Source organism: Phoenix dactylifera, chromosome 5, assembly GCF_051530095.1.
Source record: "Phoenix dactylifera cultivar Ajwa chromosome 5, Ajwa_hap1_PhDact_Kaust_v1.1, whole genome shotgun sequence".
NCBI lineage: Eukaryota > Viridiplantae > Streptophyta > Magnoliopsida > Arecales > Arecaceae > Phoenix > Phoenix dactylifera.
In genome coordinates this window covers 30352581-30373031 of record NC_143194.1, presented here as the reverse complement: position 1 = coordinate 30373031, position 20451 = coordinate 30352581, and the positions used below count along the sequence as shown (strand labels likewise).

At 41.7% G+C, this 20451-nt stretch overlaps 1 protein-coding gene across 2 annotated transcripts; it reads right to left on the bottom strand.

Annotated features, from left to right (window-relative positions):
• Nucleotides 1–2353: 2353 nt before the first annotated feature.
• LOC103702587 (uncharacterized) lies at nucleotides 2354–13860 on the bottom strand. 2 transcript variants are annotated; one of them, XR_016413290.1, is made up of 6 exons: nucleotides 10392–13860; nucleotides 9504–10123; nucleotides 9088–9297; nucleotides 3681–3895; nucleotides 3319–3460; nucleotides 2354–2592 (listed from the first exon to the last, which is right to left on the bottom strand). XR_016413290.1 is itself a non-coding variant. In XM_089930859.1 (5 exons), the coding sequence occupies exons 1-5, from the start codon at nucleotides 13612–13614 to the stop codon at nucleotides 3424–3426; spliced, it is 4305 nt and encodes a 1434-aa protein (XP_089786985.1). In that variant the 5' UTR covers nucleotides 13615–13860; the 3' UTR covers nucleotides 3169–3423. The 2 variants fall into 2 exon arrangements, 1 of the variants encoding a protein (XP_089786985.1); XM_089930859.1 differs by lacking the exon at nucleotides 2354–2592 and having other exon boundaries at nucleotides 3169–3460.
• Nucleotides 13861–20451: the final 6591 nt, after the last annotated feature.

Below are 20451 nucleotides of genomic sequence, written 5' to 3'. Positions count from 1 at the left end.
GCATAGTTTTTTTTCTTTTCGATCGAATCATTGTGGAGGACCATCACTCTAATCTTGCCCATCAAACTTATATTTTGGCAAACAAGAGTCAAGCTTAAGGTTTCCTCTCTTTTTTGCTGAGATTCCTAAATGTTTCTTGAAGGAAAGCAAACCACCAATAGCCCCTGTCTCGCTTATGCACAAATATGAACAATCAATGGTGCATTTTCTATCCATGTATCATACATCTTGCACTCATTACCGAAGCTACCAGAATTTTTTATAAGAAGAACTAACTTGTGTTGTTTCTTAATAGCTGTGAATTATATTTTTTTTTTTTTTTTTTTGCTAATGGAAAGGGGTAGGAGGGAGGAAGGGACAAGCCCACCCCCGCGTAGCAGCCCCCACTGAGCCCCCGCCCCGCCAGGAGAATGTTCGATGCGGGCAGAAATGGCCGTGTGTTGGGCACCCCGACCGGTTTTACTCATACCCTCCCCACCCGTAGGCCCGGCTCAGTTACTCCTCTGAGCTCTGGCTCGAGTCCCACGTGTGAGTACGTCACACCCGGCACCACCCCGGCTACTAGCAGTTCAAGAGCGGTCCTACACCACAAGTCCAAGCAGTGGCCAAAGTAGTGAGCTCCGGTCCATAATTTAATCGTCGCCGCAGCGATTCGAACTTAGAACCTAATGGTTAGAATTGCTGCCCAGTACTAGGCTACCACCTTGGTGGCACTGTGAATTATGTTTTGATAATATCAATCGTGCCACTCAAATATTCTATTAAAACTTCCACTTAACTTTCGTATCAGAACGAGGTTTTCAAGTTGAACAAAATCTTGCTAAGCCCATCGATCGGACGGTCAAGAATCGATCATCAACACCTATAAATAGAACTCAACCGACCTTTTCCGAAGTTCGAACCAAGAAAGAACTGGCGCCCAGCTCTGGCCTCTCTCTTTTCCCTTTCTCCTCCCCCTCCCTGCCCTCCCGATCCTTCCAAGAACGCCACCACCACCCCGCCGGACTTCTCATCTCCCCGTCATCTCCGCCGCCGAGCCCATGAACCCATCCCGCTGCCGGCGGCGGCACCCCCGGCCTCTCAACGTCCCTGGGCTTCCTCTCGCTCCCCGCGCTCTTCGTCGTCGTCGACTCCACCGTCGACACCAACAACAACCTCGGCATCCTCTCCCACGCCGACGGCCCGCCTTACCGGCCGCGACTTCGACTACCACCGCCCCACGGGCAGCTTCTCCAACAGCCGCATCATCGTCGACTACCTCGGTCCGTGCCCTTTCTCCCCTTCCCTTCTTGAACCCTCCCGACCCATGAAGATTCGAATTCCTCGTCCTAGGTTTCCAATCTCTCCAAGAACTCATTTTTCTTGATTAATTCTGACATAGCGCTCCGAATGGGGCCCCGTTCGTGCCCCCCCTTCTTGGACAAAGAGGGGAGAACGAGGACATAATCTGCGGCGTGAACCATGCGTCGGCCGCCTCGGGAATCATCTTCTCAATAGGTCCGATCTGGTAAAATTCGCCTCCTAAAACGATGATTTTTTTAAGAAAAGATGAGATTTGCCGCTGAATTTGGCTTGCAAGGATGATTCTTGTTCAGAGATTACTTTTGGTTTCGGTGATTTTGGTGGACAGGTGCAGCACATTTCGCTGAAAAGCAGCAGATCCAACAGGTTCACTGACACGTCCGTGCAGCTCGCACAGAGCCTTGGGGAGGAGGCAGTGACGGATCTAGTCTTGAGGTCGGTATTCTATGTGTTCATTAGGAGTAATGACTTCCTTCGTTCAATCTTGCAGTTCCTCATAATTTATTCTTATCCCATCACCATGCCTGCAACTTCCACTATGTTCAGAAGAACATCTATGATGAATCAGTCACCAGCCAGTGGCGTCTCTTAAAATCTGTTACTACCCTATGGATCCACGTTTGAGGTGATACCACCTACCAGACAAAGGGATTGCATAGCCTTCTGATTCCCCAATAATAAGAACAAAAACAGCTGGTTATGAAAGGGTTACATAGGTGGATCATTAACAAACAAGAAACTTTCATCTCAAAAAAAAAGAGGAACAAGATAGATGGACCAAAATTTTCAGTCAACCTGAGTTTCTCTGTTATTGTTTTCACAGCCAAAAGGCATATTAGGCTTATATCCAGTAATTTTTTTTCCCTTGTCCATGTTTTTTGGTGGATTTCTTGTGCATGTTTGGGTGAGGATATGGTCAGGAAGTCTATCATCATAAAGACCTCGCTTTGGCATGGCAAATTCCACGTGAAAAGAGATAAAAAGAGTTCTTTTGGGTTTAATCCAATTAGGCATCAAATCATGCAGCAAGAAGCTAAAGAAGCAAATGACGTACTTGAAACAGCCCAAGCAATAGAATATACGTTTGCCATGTTTGAAAGAGTACAATCATTATATCACCCACATAACGAATTTTCTAGTACTTCTAAACTATAAAAAACCAATTTACATTCAAGGCAACAAGGATAAAGTATGCAATTCTGCTGATTAAAAGAAACCAATTTAGAAGGTGGGTTGACTATGTTACAGAGCAGAAAGTAGTCACTGTGGAAATAATAGCACCTACTCATCCTGTGGAAATAATAGCACTAGATTAGAGTATATCAAAACTATCAAACAGCCCTAGAATAAATATCTACTTCACCTACTTTTAGAACAATATACATATATAACTATCAAAACCATCTTTTAGATAAAGGTAACTTCTCCAGTTCCATTTTCAATGCTAGTTGTTTCTGGATTTTATTGAGGATGTGCAAATTCACAGCATCAGCTGAAGTGCATACATGATTACTGTGCCATAGCCATTTGATTTTGGTCTGACATGAAAATTTTTATCACAACTAAAACATATCTCAAATTAGATTCATCTCATATATGATCACATGGTATATTTGATTAATCACTAGATGAATTCAATATACTCCACTAGCTACTATTGGATTACTTTTGTGCCAAATTTACGTCTTGAATTCTCAATAGGTAATTTATTATAAACTTGAACCATTTCTAATGGTAACTCAAATAAATATGATTAGCCCAACTAAGCCTAGAAAATGGAGCAAGTTTGCATGCAAAATTAGCAGACACCTGCATCTGTGGGTCCTCAGACATACAGGGTACAATGTGTGATTGACTAATCTCATATGTTTTTCTCTAAAAGTTTGCAAATTTGTTAAACTTTAATCATACCTTCTACAAAAACAACATCAAAATGTTGACATTAATTAGGGGTGTCAATCTTAATGTTGTTGATGAAGAGAACAACTACTTAATCGTGTAAGTTGTAGTCCCTACCTTACAGTTAGTACTAACTTTTCTTTCACAAGGATTTTATGCAGCAGAAGTATCTCTAAAGGAAAATAAAGCTGGCGATTCCTTGTGCCATTCTGGATGATGTCTTTAGGATTTAGCAAGCTTTGTAGGCACCTGTTTTGACCTGTAAAGAGAATGGTCAAAAAAGTTCATTTAAAATAACAAAAACATAAGGCTTTTAGAACATGAAAGCAAGCATGCAGGTTCCATAATATTTAGCCCTGGAAGCCAGTTATCCTTGTCCAAGCATACGATTTTGTGCTTACAACAGTTAATTGAAACAAGTAAGGTGTGAAATTATATGTGGTGATTTATTATAACCAGACAGAAACAATTGGAATCACCTCTTGGTGGATCTTTCAGCAGTGATTACACCCCTCATTAACGTGCGAATATCAACTGATCGTTCATGCATGATCTTATCATGGTATATTTTACTTCCAATCTCTGTAATTTCTTCCTCTACTTCTTCTAGTGTTTGGTCCACATTAAGTTTGACCTCCCCTTTCCTGATCACAGAAACACTAAATCCATTGGCTTTGGCTTCCCTAAATGCATCCTGCATGGTATTTTATGACAGTTAATCTCAGATATAAGTCGCATCAAAAAGCATTTTCATGCAGATTTACCTGATTATGATAAAGATCTATTGCTTATAAGCTATGTGCTCAGAAAAAAGAGTCAATATAAAACCGGTAACCAACATTTATTATTTCTGAAACAAGAGCAAGATCATGACAAGGTGATCAGGCGGCTATTAGCATGTAATTTAAAGTGCTAGGGTGTTATAGCCAATCATGTGGTGAGCTCCATGACTTCCTAAGCAGCGAGCTAAGGCTGTTAGGTAATTGCAAGGAGCTCCAATTCGTTCACAATTAATTTACTTTCTATAAAAAGATGCTAAGGGTTTGTTTGGTGTTGCTTTAAAAAAGCACTACTATAACTTTTTAAGCAAAAAAGCACTTCATTAAACAAGCATGGTAACACTATTATATTATCTAAAAGGTGCCTTTTCGAGACCAAGGTTCCCAAAACTGACTCGAACCGTTCGATTTGGGTGTCCCATACCAAATCACCCAGTTTGTGGGGTGCCATACCAAACAGGTGCGGAGCCAGGTCCATAAGGGTGATCAGATCGGGAACTAGCCAAGCGGAACCATCTATGCAGAACTAGGCCGTCAGGGTGATCAATTCGGGAACCAGCAAGAACCATTTCTAACTGATCTGAATTGCATAGAACTACCTGGCTGCTCAATTTGACTTGGTTCAAATGGGTTCCTATCGACTCCAAACTAATAATTGAAGAGGGAGAGGGAAAAGGGCCTTGCCGGCCACTTTCTCCTCTCATTTGAACTTCAAAAGACTTAGAAAGAAGGGATTTTGAAGGCCGACAACTTGAATCAACAAGAAAAGATACAATCTTCTTCCCTCTCTTCTCTCCTTTTTTTTTTCAAGCCTAAAATAGGCCAAAAATTGCTAAAATAATAAGAGATCAAGCCATCCTTTTATTTTGCATGATTTTATGATATACTATAGATTTAAAAGTGATATATGCACCGAAAAAGAAATCATGATTTTTCATTGATGATGTACTACTTTTAGATTATATATATATATATATATATATATTAAGTTTAATAACATTTAAAAATAAAAGAAAAATTGCAGCATGTTTGAGGATGTTCATGTTTAACAGTTTTCTTTTTTTTGACAATAATTTATTTAAATTTGCACATGGTTATGACTACCTGATTTAAGCTTAAATTCAAATAAATTTCAAAAATAAGTGATGATTAAGGCTTATTCATGGGCCAAAAAAAATATATGCAGTTCCCTTAAAAAAACCTTTTTAGATATCTTATAACTAAGTATTAATTTTAACTGCTAAAAATATTTAAAATCAAAAATTAGTATTCTTTGTAGATAATTTGGAAGTATTTTTTGAAGTAATTCAGTCATTTTTTTTGCACTACAATGGAATTTACTAAATTATATAAGTTTTTAATAACTTAAAAATTATTTGAGTAAAAATAATGAAAAATATGGCAATGTGTTGGTAACTAGGATATATTTTCGAGAATATGCATAGTTTTTATATTATTTTATAAATTATAAAAGTATCTAATATGTCTAAAATGTATAAAATCTTTTAATTTTAAAAAATGCAGATCCACTATATATAATTCATGGTAATGAATAAAGTGGTTTATGATGTATGGTCGTCAAAATTGCAGAAATGGATTGAAGAGAAAAAAAAGACGGATGCTAACAATAGTAAGGAGCATGATGTAATAATTTCAGGCCGGTACCATTAGAAATGCAAATGATGCAATGGTGCGATGCAAAGTGGAGGAGATGGAGAGAAGAAATTGCAGTAGCACTTGATCAGTGGTTACTCCGATGCGATTGCGTGCAAAAAATGTCTATAAGAGCTCAATAATTGCTGAAGCACTTTCATGGCCTTAGGAAGGGCAAAAAAAGAAGCACAAAGAAACAAGCAAGATTGATTGTTGGGCAGCTAACCCACTATTATATCACTCTATGGATCTAGATGACTATAAGGCATCGAATCCAGACAACATGGAGGAGACTTAGATTTAGGCTGTCATACGAAACAATCCAAATGATCAATGGCAAAAGGAGGAGGTTGTCAAGCACAGGACATAGCTTGGATATCCACTTTACAATCTGAGGAGAGTTTTCATTCTAGGTCCTTCAAGAAAGATCCAACAAAAGGAGCTAGTCAGTAAGAGAGGTTGTTGGTAGGAGTGGCAGTCTAATAGCATCTGTGTTTGAAGCTTTTACAAGCAAAAAAGAACAAAACTCATAGATATACCAACAAGGGCCATCATTTATAACTTAGATCCACATGCCTTCTCCAGCAAAGATTCAAAGCATTAAAGTATTGCTTCCATACTCGTCAAGGATAAGAAAAGGGCCGCGTGGATAGCTACTATTTCTTGGCTTCACTAACTACATTGTCGTAAATGCTGCAGATAACACCCATTATCGTTTTGCTACCAGCTCCATCCAAAAGGCCGGTCAAGGTATCAATCCCTAAGGGATATCTATGATAAGTTGCTTGACTATAACAAATAAGAGCGGGTAAGATAAATAGCCTCTTATCAGAGCAAATGAGACAATTTTACATTATATTGATGATGATAATAATAATAATAATAATAATAATAATAATAATAAAACAACCTTAAAATCACATTTAGAGTATCCCTAAATCTTAAAACAACCATAACACCCAAAAATGAAAAAAAAATAAAGAAAAAGCAAACTAGTACCATACAAGTATGCTACTGCGTATAGGTGTCAGTATGGTATGATACTGTACCGAACCAATATCAGACCTTTGGTTTACCCGGTATTGAGATTGCAAACTTTGTTGACACATTTTGGAGAAGATAGAAAATCTAGCTTCTGGATTTTCCTTTTGTAAGAAGAACTTTCTAAGAAGTAAAAAGCAACAATAAGCACGCCCTAAGTTATATTTGCTAGTAACAGACTCTATAGTTTTTAGATAGATCAATTATATCAAGAACTAAGATGCCAAAAAGTAGTTTCACGTAAAACTATCGATACCATGCCACTTATTTCTTGATTGGTAACATCTTAATAAAAAAACAGTCCAAAGATGGTAAAAATTTTCATATCTACAATTATAAGAAAAACATAGCTTAAGGAGACCAAGCCCATAAAAATGTGGCCACTGTGAAGCTCCTAATGATGATAGATTCATCATCAAATAACTTAGGTATTCCGAATTATATTACATCCTTACAATAATGTGGCAAAATAATTACCATGTAGAGGGAGGTAACTGGGCAATGAAGGCAGCAACCTAGGTGGTCCTGCAAAAAATAATTGAGCCTAGAAATACATTATATGATGTTAACCCAGCCAGCCAAACCTTATCAAGAGCCTAGATGGCAGCCCATGGTGTCTCTGGATAGTATTAAATGAGTCAATTTGCCAAGTATAAAAAAATTAGGTTTCATTTAGTTCAGGGTTTAAAAAGGGTTAAATGCAACAAAGGCTATTTCAACCCATTTATTCCACTTCAACCCTCCAAACACTAGAAAACTAACCAATTTATTCTGAGAGCAAAGTGGATATTTTAAGAAGTTGGAAAAGCTACCTTTTCTACCTAACCTCGATTAATCTATTCTACCCTCTCACCTGCACATGGTATTAATTGAAGGAGAGATTAAAATGAGATGAACATCAGATGACATACAAACATTAATGAAAAACAGCTCTTGAATTTCATATAATAGAAGCCAATGATACGGTCTGACTTGCATCTTGATCTTGCCTGTTTCTTAAAGTCAAAAAGCATAAAATTCTGATACTGTCAGTACTCTCCACAGGCATCATCACTAAAAATTAGAAGAGAGATAGATATCACTCCATGTACGTTATTGAGTATGCCATCAAATTTATATACGTACAGCACAACTTCTTTCATGATAACTTTATTTCCTCCTATCAATCTCTATTTGCATTAAGCTCCCTATGGTCCAGAAAACTATTTAGGCCAAAACATTTCCTAGCAAGTGTTAACAGATGAGCTAGAGTATTGATTGGTAATGCATAAGTTTGCCAATTCTTACATGCAACAGATCAATTTAGGACCTCATCAATCACCATTACTATCTCCTGAACAGAATCTAAATATAATTTCATAGAATCTGAAACCTGATCCTTTCAGAGGCCATTTACCACAATGTAATATTAAATATCTGAACTTTTTTAACTGACTAAAAAACCATCCACATTTCAGGCTTTTAGTTGTTGAAGCACCAATGCTGTTACATAAGGAATTTTTGTTTTTCTTGAATATGAATGAGTTAGAGACATGGTTATACATAAGGACTGCTGTGCTGGTACCGGGCTACAAACCAGTTGCCCAGCGGCACGGCCTCGTGCCGTACCAACCCAATAGAAGAGGCGGGGGAGAGGGAGCACAGGAGAGGAAAAGAGAGAGAGAAGGGGGAGGCCAAGGAAGGCCGGCGGAGAGCCAGCAAGGGATAGGGAGCCACCACGCGGAGGTGGGGGCCGGGGAACTACCACACGGAGGAGGCGGAGGAGGGGCTCTGCCTCCGATCCTCTATTTTGCTTGAAACATAGATCCGGAAGGGCTCCTTTTATTTTTGAAATTTTTAAGTGAAAGTCGACAAACCCATTGCCGACTTTCACTTATAAAAAAATTAAGCGAAGTCGGCAATGAATTTGCCGTCTTTCACTTAAAAATTTTAAAAATAAAAGAGGCCCCCTCTGAGCCCCTATTACGAACGAAACAGGAGACTGGAGGCAGAGCTCCTCCTCCACCTCCTCCGCGTGGCGGCTCCCCGGCCTCCGCCTTCCTCTCTTTCTTCTTCTCCCTCCCTCCCCCGCTCTCTCTCTCTCTTCCTGTTTTTCCTTCTTCTCCCCCTCCGTCGTCGGTTCTCGTTTTCGTTGCCAGAACCATCCCGGTATGGCTCGGGACGCCCCAAACCAAACGGTTCGAGACGGTTCCGCCGACCATAGTTTTACCGCTTAGATTTATGGTAATAGTTTCCTTCAACACAGAAGCCAATGATATCAACAATTATTGAAATGGTAACAAGAATGCATTCCCATGCATTTCTAATGGCCAACCATAGGCCGATTCAATAAAAAAAATGAACAACATGTATTTTATCAGCTGCTCTAATTCAAGTTCTAATGAATAGAGAAGCAGGGTTACCAAAACACTACCTTTGGAGGTCGAGCAATGACAAAAGCTCTGCCACTTCCAAGCATATCCATATGAGCCTGGACAATATAACAGAAGTTCTTTGAATCTCCTGGATCCGCAAAAGCAATCACATGATACTGCTTTGGATTTAGTTCAAGGTCTGGAGCCATCTCTAAGGAATAAAATCCCACCTTTGGGATGCCATCATCAACTGTGTATAGTTCAATGCACTGTAGGCAATAAATAACAATCAAAAAAAGGAAGAAAAACTAAAAGTAAATCATATGAAGACTAGAAAAAGGCAATGAGAGGTAGAAACTGGAGTTTGGAATATGAAGCACCACGTCACTGCATTACTGGTATGCAAGCTGGCCAAAAAATAGTTCCAGATTAACAAAAAGAATGCCATATAAAAGGGATGTAACTAAGTATTTACCAGGATGAAATTAAGATCCAACCACCAAAGGTAATCCTTTTCTTTTTCATCTGAATATTCTCTGTACTTGCTAACCACTGCTTGTGGTCCAAACATTTCCACTTCCCTTTTAATTTTCTCCATTTTCTTTTCTATGTATCTCCGCTTCCTTTTAGGTATTCTTGTCATCCAGTCAGCGACATCTTGTATTTCTTTCTGCGTGATCCATCTGTCTAAATCCTTTCCCATATCCCTCATAATAGATTTTATTTCTGGATTTGTCTCTGCATTATAAACTTCCAGGAAAGCTTCAGACCATTTCTTTGTATGCTGCCACTGTTCCTTCCCTGTCTTTTTGCCAGGTCTGCTTGTACCATCACTGCACTCTATAAGCGTCTTGGGGTTTGCATAAGACTTATCAGGAGACATATTCCTTTTACCATTAAATGAACAGTAAACAGCACCATTAGAATTTGGTGACTCTTTCATATTTTGAAGGCTATTCTGAGCATCCCCCTTTTCAGCAAAAATTGCAGTCCGATCTCCAGAGAGCTTGGTAAGAAACTGAGGATTTTTATCAATTGCGGGACCTTTCCAACGAGGAATTATCTTTTCTAATGGATCATCCAAGCTGATGCCATCTGTTTCAAAAGAAAAACATAAACAAACTAACAGTATTATCCTCACTAATACTGTCCAAATCCATACACATGTATTAGCTTGTTGTGGCATGGCCAAACTATATAACGAGGTTAACGGGATAAAAGAGAAGGATGACAAGAATAATATGTAACTAAAAACATAGTGGCACCCAAAGTTTTATTTTTCTAGACCCTAATAATATTTTCAGTACCTTATGTTTGACCTATGCAACATACAGACATATAAAAGATTCTATTAAATGAGTACCTGCTCCATAGTCAAGGTTTTCGATCCTGGAGTGGACCCACTCATGCAAACCCAATAGCTTTTCGTTCACCTTCTCAGCTTTGCGTTCGAGCCCCTCAAAGAAGGTGTGCTTATCATCAGGATCCATTAAATGAAAAGGATCCCGCCCAGCCAACTCATTCTGTCTAACTTGAAATACGATCTCCCGAAGATGTTCATCATTCATCCATTCCAGTTCCTCATCCTCTTCCATTAATCCAAGTTCACTTATATCAGCACTTAAACCTTGCTGCTCTTTTACCTTCTCTTTTGCCACCATGTAATTTTCTTTGAAGCCGACCCCAATCTTCTTAATTACAGGATCAAATTCCTGAAAATTCTTGTTGACCCAACTGTTTTCAGCATCTTGATGTTTTTCCTTAGTTAGGCAGCCAGCTCCATCAGAATCACGTGATAAGTTTGTTCCGGACCTAGAAAGCACTTTTGTGTCATGTGCTTCTTTGAACTTACTGAATTCAGTCTCAGGAGACCTGGCTGTTCTTTTCTCTCCAGATACGTTATCCCCAAACGAAGAGTATCTACAATTATCCTCTCTGATTTCCTTCTTGTTTATGGTGGACTCCTTGGAAGAGCTGACAGACGATGTTGTAAAATTCTGTGTCATGTCTAATGTTGACGATCCAGCCATTCTACTTTCTAAACTGAGTATCCTGCCCATGCTGACCTCTGTATCTTCATTATTTCTGGTGTCACAAATAACTCTAACATTTTTAAGTCTTCTAAGTTGTGTTTTCGGTCCAATTTGCTCTTTTTCTGTTAAAGTCTCTGATTTTTGAGAATTATAAACTACATCATTTTTGGATGGCGTGGTCATTCCAGACATTAATAGATCAGAAGTAACACCTAAAGTAGATTTATCAGAATAGGTAATATGGGGGTCTGATTCTTGACTATTGTCAGATGTGTGGAAGATGCAACTGTCAATGTGATCCTGTACATGTTTTTGTTCATCACTCAGATTGTTCATTCTTGAAATGCTAGAATTAGTAGGAGAAACAGTATGTTCTGCAACACCTCCAAGCAATATTTTGTTTGAGCTTAACGTCTTACCGATCTCAGAATCGTTTGAAAATGGAGAGTTCACACCTCCCTTAACATTTAGGGACTTCAGTGATTTCCCTCTATAATCACCATTATTCACAGTTTTTGCTCCTTGCGCTTCAGAATTCTCCATCGTCATAGACGAAGTCTTAATCATACTACCATCGCCATATGATCCAGTGTCAGAAACATTACCATGATGTAGTTTATTTGGCACAGAAACATTAGAACTCTCACTACTTGACTGACTTGACCTTACAATAGGATTGTCATCATAAGTAAAGATGCAACCATTGGCTTTTGCTGCCAGATCTTTAACTTGCATTTCCTGATCAGCTTGTGCTTTTCCTGGTAGGGGCCTGTGCTTTCGAGCTAGGTACTCTCTAGCTTCCTTCACTGACCTTATAATCTTTGGCCTGGTTCTAACAAAATCAGAAGAACTTCTGTTAGATTCTTTCTCTTCCATTATGGAACTCTCCACCTTCTTTTTCCCAGATGTCTCTTCATTTATCCAGTCAACAATGCTAAAAACATTAGTACTACCAGAATGAACAGTATGTTCTATATCAACCTCAACAGATTTTCCATCCATTGAGCATGTTGTCTTCTCTTCATTTTGATCATCCGCCTTAACAGTGGTGATAGGTTTGCTGTTTGCAAAGGTGTTTAATGATTCTCCACCTGGAGTGTCATTCATATTACCCATGTTATTTTCTCTGAGCAGCTTCTTGTTTTCAATATCCACAGAAAATCTCCCATTTTTTTCCTGGTCTTCAAGCAGATTGATATCAGAAGTCCTGTCATGATTTGAACCTTCCTTTATCGATGCAGCTTCTGCATTAGCATTATTTTCATTACTAGCATTTTGATCTTTTGCACCCAACAGAATAGAAGCTACACCATATTCTTCACCTTTCTTATCATTTTGGGAATGATCCTGTTGCTCTAATTCACGAACCTTCCTTTGCATCTTTCTGATTTCCCTAACTTTATCATCAAAGTCAGGACTGATAGCAGAAAAATGACTAGAGACATCTGTTATAGCCAATTTCTCTGTAGATGCCTTGGCTTGCATAATGTCCTTCATCAGTTCATTCTTATCCAACTGAGGCCTTCTGGTGGTTGGGAACTCTGGTTCATCCCCAACAACTTTGACGCCGCCCTTCTCCATCTCCTCCCTCTCCAGTCTTGATTTTTTCTTTCTCCTCAGCATCTCAACCTCTTGCCTTGTCAGCTCCACCTTGTGATTTCCCACAAACAACTTTGACATGGCCCAGAAAACACAGCAACCACACAATACCATGAATCCAATCTGAGGGAAGATTTTCAAAGTTGGCCCACTCTGAAGAGAGATAGACCGAAGACCATCAGCAAAAGTGAATTTTTTCCCCTCAACCACAAACTTAGCGATCGAACTACTTCTTGGGAGCACATACTCACCACTTTCAATCTGTTTAGCAATGAGTTTAGCATGTGAAATCTTAGAGTTCACATCCATAAATTCTTCTATTGATTCTTTTTCTTCAAGAGACCATACTGGGATTTGGCTCCTTTTAGTAATTTCATCCTCACTTACTGAAACCCGGCTAACTTTCCCATCAGTATCTTGATAAATAGTGAATATAGGACCTGCACCGACTCCCCAAAACTCCGAATCTTTCTTGTACTGCTCGATCCATTTCTCCAATTTATTCCACAAAACTGGATTCCCAGAGATATTTTGGTTCTCTGAACTACAATTATCAACCACTCCTCTCTCGCTATCAAAATTCGAACTTGACTCAGAATTATCTGTCTTTGTTTCACCATTGATATAGTTTGAATCCTCCAAATTGGAATCAAGGTTTAAGAGTTCAGTAACCTTACTTACCTTCTGTTCTTCTCCGTATGAATTGAGTTTCTCTCTGAGAGTGTTCCGACGCCTCGAAGGCCTCCGAAAATGGGCGGAAATTCGTAAAGCTCCTCTGATGGAAGCGGCTGAAGGTCTCCAGGATGGGATTTTTGAGAAATCAACGAAATGACCCGCGCCTTTCCTTGGTGGATTCTTCTTAAAGAGGGTTACATACGTAGGATTGGATCGGAGAGAAGAAACTCTGCAGAAAAAATTGGTGGTTTTGGGGACCGGAGCACTCGAAACATCCATAGCAAGAGAGAAAAGGGCTTGGAGGCAGAGGATTTAGCGAATCTATCGATGGAAAAGAATGATTATAAAAGATTGCGGATCGCCAGGGGTTGGAGCAGGAGAAGAAAGGGAGAGGAGCGGCAAATGGGATTGGTTGCGGAGATGAAGGGAGACGCTAAAACCCCCGCAAACTCCCGAAAGAGAGAAAGTAGTATAGGATATAACGAGGGCGACAGCCCTTTCACCGCCGGAAATGGCGATTTACCTGGTTTTCCAGGTTGGACGGACGCGACCAGATTTGTGCGGTCCGGTCCGGTCCGGTCCGACCGGCCCAGCGAGATGAATCGGATGATTTTTTTTAAAAAAATTAATTTTCTACTTTTTATAATATATTTTTTAGATTTACCGTTCTGTATGGTTATACCATGATAATTTTTGAGAGGAATCGTGGTATGACTGACTAGAATCTAGTATTTATTTGAACAAACAAAAATAAAATTTGAGATTTTTTTGTCTACTAAGCTCTTTATTGAGACACTGCCTTCGTCTGAACATTAATATAATGGATGGATATGGAGAGAAAGTTAATGCACGTCAATCACAAGTTTGACATTTAGAAATAATTTGGTTAGACATAATAATCATCTACAAAGATCATCTAAAGTTTAAAAAGAATTTAATCAATAAAAAAATATAAATATAATAAAATAAAAAAATACAAGCATTCAAAAATATTTATAAATTTATTGGCTTAAAATAAAAGAGGCAAAAAAAATGATATCAAAAATCAACTCGAGCAATAATATGGTGCCATATAATTTTTTTTAAAAATTAGTCAAGAACAATTGTGAATAAATCCTAAAATTTGTATATAATTGGAGAATAATTGAATAGTTCTGAGCTGATAAATTTTTGAAAATACGTACAACCAAGGGAAAAACTGAAAATAATTCAAAAATATGTTAATAATTTGAAGAATATTCTAATATGGTTAGAACTAGTGATTAAAAATTGCAAGGCTTTGTGCCCCAATTAAGCTGGATGGATCTCTATAATCATTAATGGATGCTTGACTCATTTAGTTAGGCAAACCTGCATTGGGAAACATGATGCATTATAGAAGAATGGTTCTGTAGAGGAACTTCAACATGTTTGGATTCTTAAAAAGGAAGAATATTGCTGAACAGTAGACGTGATGATCTCAAAAGATAAATGTCTTATTCTTGCTTGTTTGTTAAGAAATGGACTATATTGCTTTCATTTTAAGCCAAACCACCCTTTCTCTTACTTTAAAAAGAAAAAGAGAGTGAACATTAGCCTCACCGACAATGTTGCCCTGGCCACCTTCAACCAGCAGACTCGAACAATATTTGGTAGGAAACAACAACATAAAACGATCTAACCCTCATGGAATGTTGGCCATATGATGCAGCTAGCTCCCTGATCATCAAACAGTAAAACCATTCACCCTAGCAATCAATAAATATTTCAATTAAACAGGGCATGTTGATATTTGATGAACCAACTGCTTAGGTGATGGCCCTCCTATGATTCCATGAAGGCTGAGTCGCACTAAGGAATTACTTCTGACAGATGGCAAACAAACAGGTTCAGGCAGGATCTGAACCCAGGTGGTGGGGACCAAGTGTCGGTCATGCACTTCCCACACCAAGGGGTTTCCTCTTAGCCTTTGGCGTTGGCCTAATCAAGGTGTGCCGCCTTGACCGAATGTAGATAGCGCCAATGCAAAGGGAATAATCGGCACTTTGCTCCTCCAAACTCCAAGTATGCTCGGCTATGGATGGAGTCTTGCACTCCTCTTCGGAATCTAAAGTCTTGCTTGCCAATGAAGACAACTCATTTGAGAATGCAGAGGCATCAAAGGCAACTTTGATTCAGTTGAAAAGGAAATACAATATCTAAGGAGGGATTGATGGTTCCCTTCCTTAGCCAAATCCAAGGGGGGTTGATTTACCCTGCCTTGGCCCAAGTCCCTTAGGACCGAAATTAGGCAATAATGCCTACCCAAGCCTATGGCCGAATGCACTTACAAAGTGGCTAACTATTCAATGGTTCAAAAGTCCCTCCCCCCACTTCATTTGGCCCTATTTGTAGACTCCCTACAATGGCCTACAAAGGCTTCCATCCGGCTGGCTGTTTGCATGCTGTGGCAACTCCTTGGGAACTTCCCTTGCTTGGTTTGCTGTCTTGATTCGGTTGCCATTTGGTTGGCTGCTTGCTTGGCTTGGCGGTGGTTGCTGGCGGTTTCTGGCTGTTGTTGGCAATGGCCTGCAACTTTGGATGTTGGCAGTTTCTTGCTGTTGGCCAAGCTGTGGCCACTGCAGATACTTGAGTTGGTTGCTGTTGGCACTCCTCTGTGCTTGTCTCTGCAGAAGGATAATCCTGCTGTCATGGCCCGGCGCACTGGTTTTGCCCGTGCCGCGCGCGGTCTGGCGGGCTGCGCGTGGGCATGGGCAGACCAGGCGCTGCCTTGGTTTTCCTGCGCCTGACCCTTTTGTCGGTGGTTGGATCCTTTGGCTCTGTCGGTCTGGGCGCTGGGCGTTCCGTCGTTGGGCGCTCTGCCGCTGGGCGCTCGGTCGCTGGGCGTCTGGGCGCTGGGCGCTTGGTCGCTGGGCGTCTGGGCGCTGGGCGTCTGGGCGCTGGGCGCTCGGTCGCCCGCCGGTTGCTGGATGTTGGTTCCCGCGCGCGCATGGACTCGGTCGGTTGGTGGTTGGCGCGCTCGGGCGGTTGCTGTCTGCGGCGCATGGCACGCGCGCGCGCTGGCGCTGGCGGCCACGCGCCTGCGCGTGCCAGCGGTTGCCTGCCGTTGCCACTGGCGCGTGCGCGCGCCGGTCTTGGGCGCCAAGGGCCCGCGCGCGCTGGCGGTTGCCGGCCGTTGCTCCAGGCCTGTGCGCGCGGCGGTCTTTGGCGCCAAGGGCCCGTGCGCACGGTGCTCCTTGGGCGCGCCTGGGCGGTTGCCGCCCGTTGGTTCCCTCTAGCCCGCGCGCCTGCTGTGCCTTGGCGCGCGCGGCCCGTTGCTGTCGGTTGGCCTTCTGTGGCTTGCGCGTGCCTTGGCCTGTGCTGGGCTTGCCTTGGCCGCGCCTGTGCCCGTCTGGATATTGTTGGCTCGATGGTGTGCGCGCGCAATGGCTTGGACCAAAGGCGTACAATCCTTGCGCGCTGCTGGAATTTTGGCTTGGCCCTCCTGGCCAATGGCTTTGCCTTGCGCTCGGTCCTTGTGGCCTGTCGGATATCTTGGTTGCAGCGGCGCCCCAGCCGAAGGTCTGCGGCCTTGGGCGCGCCGTTGCTGTGCCCTGTCGGTGTTGGCATTGGCTCGGCCCTTGCTTGCCAAGGATGGCCGAACCTCGGTTGTGCCCCAAGGAATGAAAGAAGGCCCTTGGGCGGACATGAGCCTTGCTCTTGCTCCGCCTTGGCCTTCAAGATTTGGCTGATTTGGTGAGGTGAATTAGGAGGAACCTCACCATTCCCCCCCTCTTGAAGAACTCCCTTGTCCTCAAGGGTGGTGGGCTGATAATCTTCTATCTTCAAAAGAGGACTTCCTTCTTTTCTTGACAATGCATCGGCTACTTTATTGTCCCTTCCCGGTTGGTAGACAATGTTATACTCAAAGCCCAATAGTTTCACCAAAAATTTCTGCTGCTCGGGCGTTGTGATCTTTTGTTCTAGGAGATGGCGGATGGCCTGCTGATCTGTCACAATTGTGAACCTTCGCCCCAATAGATATGGCCTCCAGATTTTTACTGCATGAACCACAGCCATTAATTCTCGGGCATAGGTGCTGCTGGCTTTTTTCTGTGGTCCGAGTGCCTTTGACATGAATGCAATGGGCCTTCTGTTTTGAACTAGCACTGCCCCTATTTCGTCCCCACTTGCATCTGTATAAACTTCAAAGGGAATGCTGAAATTAAGCAAGGCAAGAACCGGTGTTTGGGTCATCATCCGTTTCAAGTCTTCAAATGCTTTCCTTGCCTCATCCGTCCAAGAGAATTCTCCCTTTTTCAGCATGTTTGTCAAGGATTTAGCAATCAACCCATAATTCTTGACAAACCTTCTATAGTAGCCGGTCAATCCAAGAAATCCTCTCAATGTCGTGATGCTTTGGGGTAGTGGCCAATCTACCATGGCCTCAATTTTCCTTTGATCTACCTTGACTCCTTCTCCCGAAATGATATGGCCCAAATACTCCAATTCATGTTGCATGAATGCACACTTGGATGCCTTGATGTAGAATTGATGTTCTTCTAGGATCCTTAGGACCAATTCCAAGTGTTCCAAGTGCTCTTCCACTGACTTAGAATAAATCAGAATGTCATCAAAGAACACAATGACAAACCTTCTTAGATAGGCCTGGAAGATGTCATTCATTGCCGCTTGAAATGTGGATGGTGCGTTACACAAACCAAAGGGCATGACTAGGTATTCATAGTGGCCCGAATGTGTTCTAAATGCAGTCTTGTGAATGTCTTCATTCTTCATTCTGATTTGGTGATATCCGGCTCTCAAATCAAGCCGAGTAAAGATTGTGGCACCATGCAATTCATCCAACATTTCATCCACGGTTGGTATTGGAAATCTGTCCTTGATTGTTGCTTCATTAAGGGCTCTATAATCAGTACAAAATCTCCATGTGTTGTCCTTTTTCCTAACCAAGAGGACGGGTGATGAAAAGGGACTAGAACTTCTCCTAATGAGTCCTTGCTTAAGCATGTCATCAACTTGCTTCTCAATTTCTCCCTTTTGGAAGTAGGCATATCTATATGGTGGGACATTCACGGCCTTGGATTCATCCTTAAGTCGTATAGGATGATCATATAACCTTTGAGGGGGTATGGTCTTTGGTACTTCAAGGACTTTCAAGTGTCTTTCTAGTAATGGCCTCACCGAACTAGGGACTCCTTCTAACTCATTTTTCATGGGCTTTGGTTCGGTTTGGTCTTGAGTGGCTAACATTATGGCTACACATAGGGCACCCCCCTTGCAAAGTTTTTTTAAGGTATAAGCCTCACATAGTTTGACTTCACTACTCCCTAAGGCAACCCACTTCTTCTTTTGACTACTCAATTTGAATTCCATTGTCATGGATCCAAAATCAGTGATCACCTTTCCTACTTGTCTTAACCATGCATTTCCAAGGACTATGTCAAGGCCTACTAATTGAATCACATGAAGATCAGCCATGATTCTTACCCCTTGAATGTTCATCTTCACTCCTTGAATAACCTCTTTGCATGTAAGCTTCTCACCGTTGGCCACCTTTACTTCAAATGGCTGAATGCTTGTAGGATGTAACCCCAACTTTGGCACAATGGTTGCATTGATAAAATTGTGGGATGATCCGCTGTCCACTAATAGTGAGACTTCATTTCTGCCGACCCATGCAAGTAGCCTCATGGTGCTTGGCTTTGGCACCCCTGTCAAGGCATTCAAGGATAATTCTGCATCACTTTCCTCCGCTTGCATTTGACTTGGCTGATTGTGGGATTGGTCTTCATCCGGATCACTTGCTTGGCTATTTTCTGCAACTTCAATTTCTGCATCTTGGATTTCAATTAGGAATGCTTGCCCAGATTTGCACTTGTGATCTCGGTTCCATTTCTCCCCACATTTGAAGCACAAGCCCTTTTTGATGTAGTCTTGGACTTCCTCCCTTGACAGCCGCTTGACTTGTGGCTGGCTGTTCTTTGGGTTGCTGCCGACTGCATCCTTGGTCTTCCATGGTACTTTGGTTGGCATGGCCTTGGCTTCCCGGTTGATGGTGTCTTTGATCATTCTCCTCTCGGTTTGATAGCCATCATCTAGGATTTCTGCAATGCGCATGGCCTCTTGCATGGAGTTGGGTTGCTTCAACTTGACCTCTTTGGCAAGCCATGGCTTCAAGCCATCAATGAATGTGCCCATCAAGGCTTCCTCCGACCAACCCGTCACCAATGTTTGCAAGTGGCGAAATTCTTCAACATAAGGCCGCACCCTTCCTTCTTGCTTGATCTTCGCCAATTGTCCATGATAATTCACAATAGGGGATGGCCCCCATTGGGTCATGAACTCCTTTACAAATGCAGTCCACCCAAGTCTCCTTCCTTCCTTTTCATAGATGGATCTCAACCATCTCCACCATTTGCTTGCTTTGTCTTCAAGATGAAAACTAGCAAGTGTGACCTTCTCCTTGTGTGGAACTTCATAGACATAGAAGAATTGTTCCACCTTGTCCATCCATTCAAAAGGATCTCCCCCACTGAATTTAGGGAAGTCTATCCTTGGTTTCCTCACTTCTCTTCTAGGCTCTCCCTCATCTTCTTCAACATCTCCATGGTGATGCATTCTCACCCTTTCTTCCCTTCTTCTCCCACTCGGTCTAGTGGCAATTCGGGGCTCTTCATCGGACTCCCTCACACTATAAGTCTCTCCATACTCCACACCTCTTCCAAACCGGTCCACACAAACCCCAAATCCTTCCACTCTACTCCCTCTTCTTACTCTTTCACTCCTTCTCTCCCTCACTCGGCAACCACTATGGTTGCTTGCTAACTCTTCCTCACTTCCCCTCTCTTGGTCCTGCCCATTGGCATGCGGCCAAGTCTCCTTGTTCATATTCTTTTCTCCACTCGAAATCCTCCTTTCCAACCTCTCCAAACTATGATTGGTATCCCTCCTCATTTCAGCTATGGAATGGGAGATTTCTTCCAAGGCTTTGCTGATTCGGTTGGACTGAATTTCAAGGGCTTCAAGCCTTTGGTTACCCTCGGCTTCCATGATAATTTTGATGTAGATTCAGAACAATCCTTCAAAGGTATTCAAAGGCAATGGCGCTACCTTCAAGATGATCTTCTTGTTGAAGTG

Coding starts and splice junctions, on each gene's coding strand:
- LOC103702587 (XM_089930859.1), bottom strand. CDS start 13,614: ATGGATGTTTCGAGTGCTCCGGTCCCCAAAACCACCAATTTTTTCTGC. Junction 9,298..9,503: donor TGGATCTTAATTTCATCCTG/GTAAATACTTAG, acceptor TATTGCCTACAG/TGCATTGAACTATACACAGT. Junction 3,896..9,087: donor TCATTGCTCGACCTCCAAAG/GTAGTGTTTTGG, acceptor AATACCATGCAG/GATGCATTTAGGGAAGCCAA.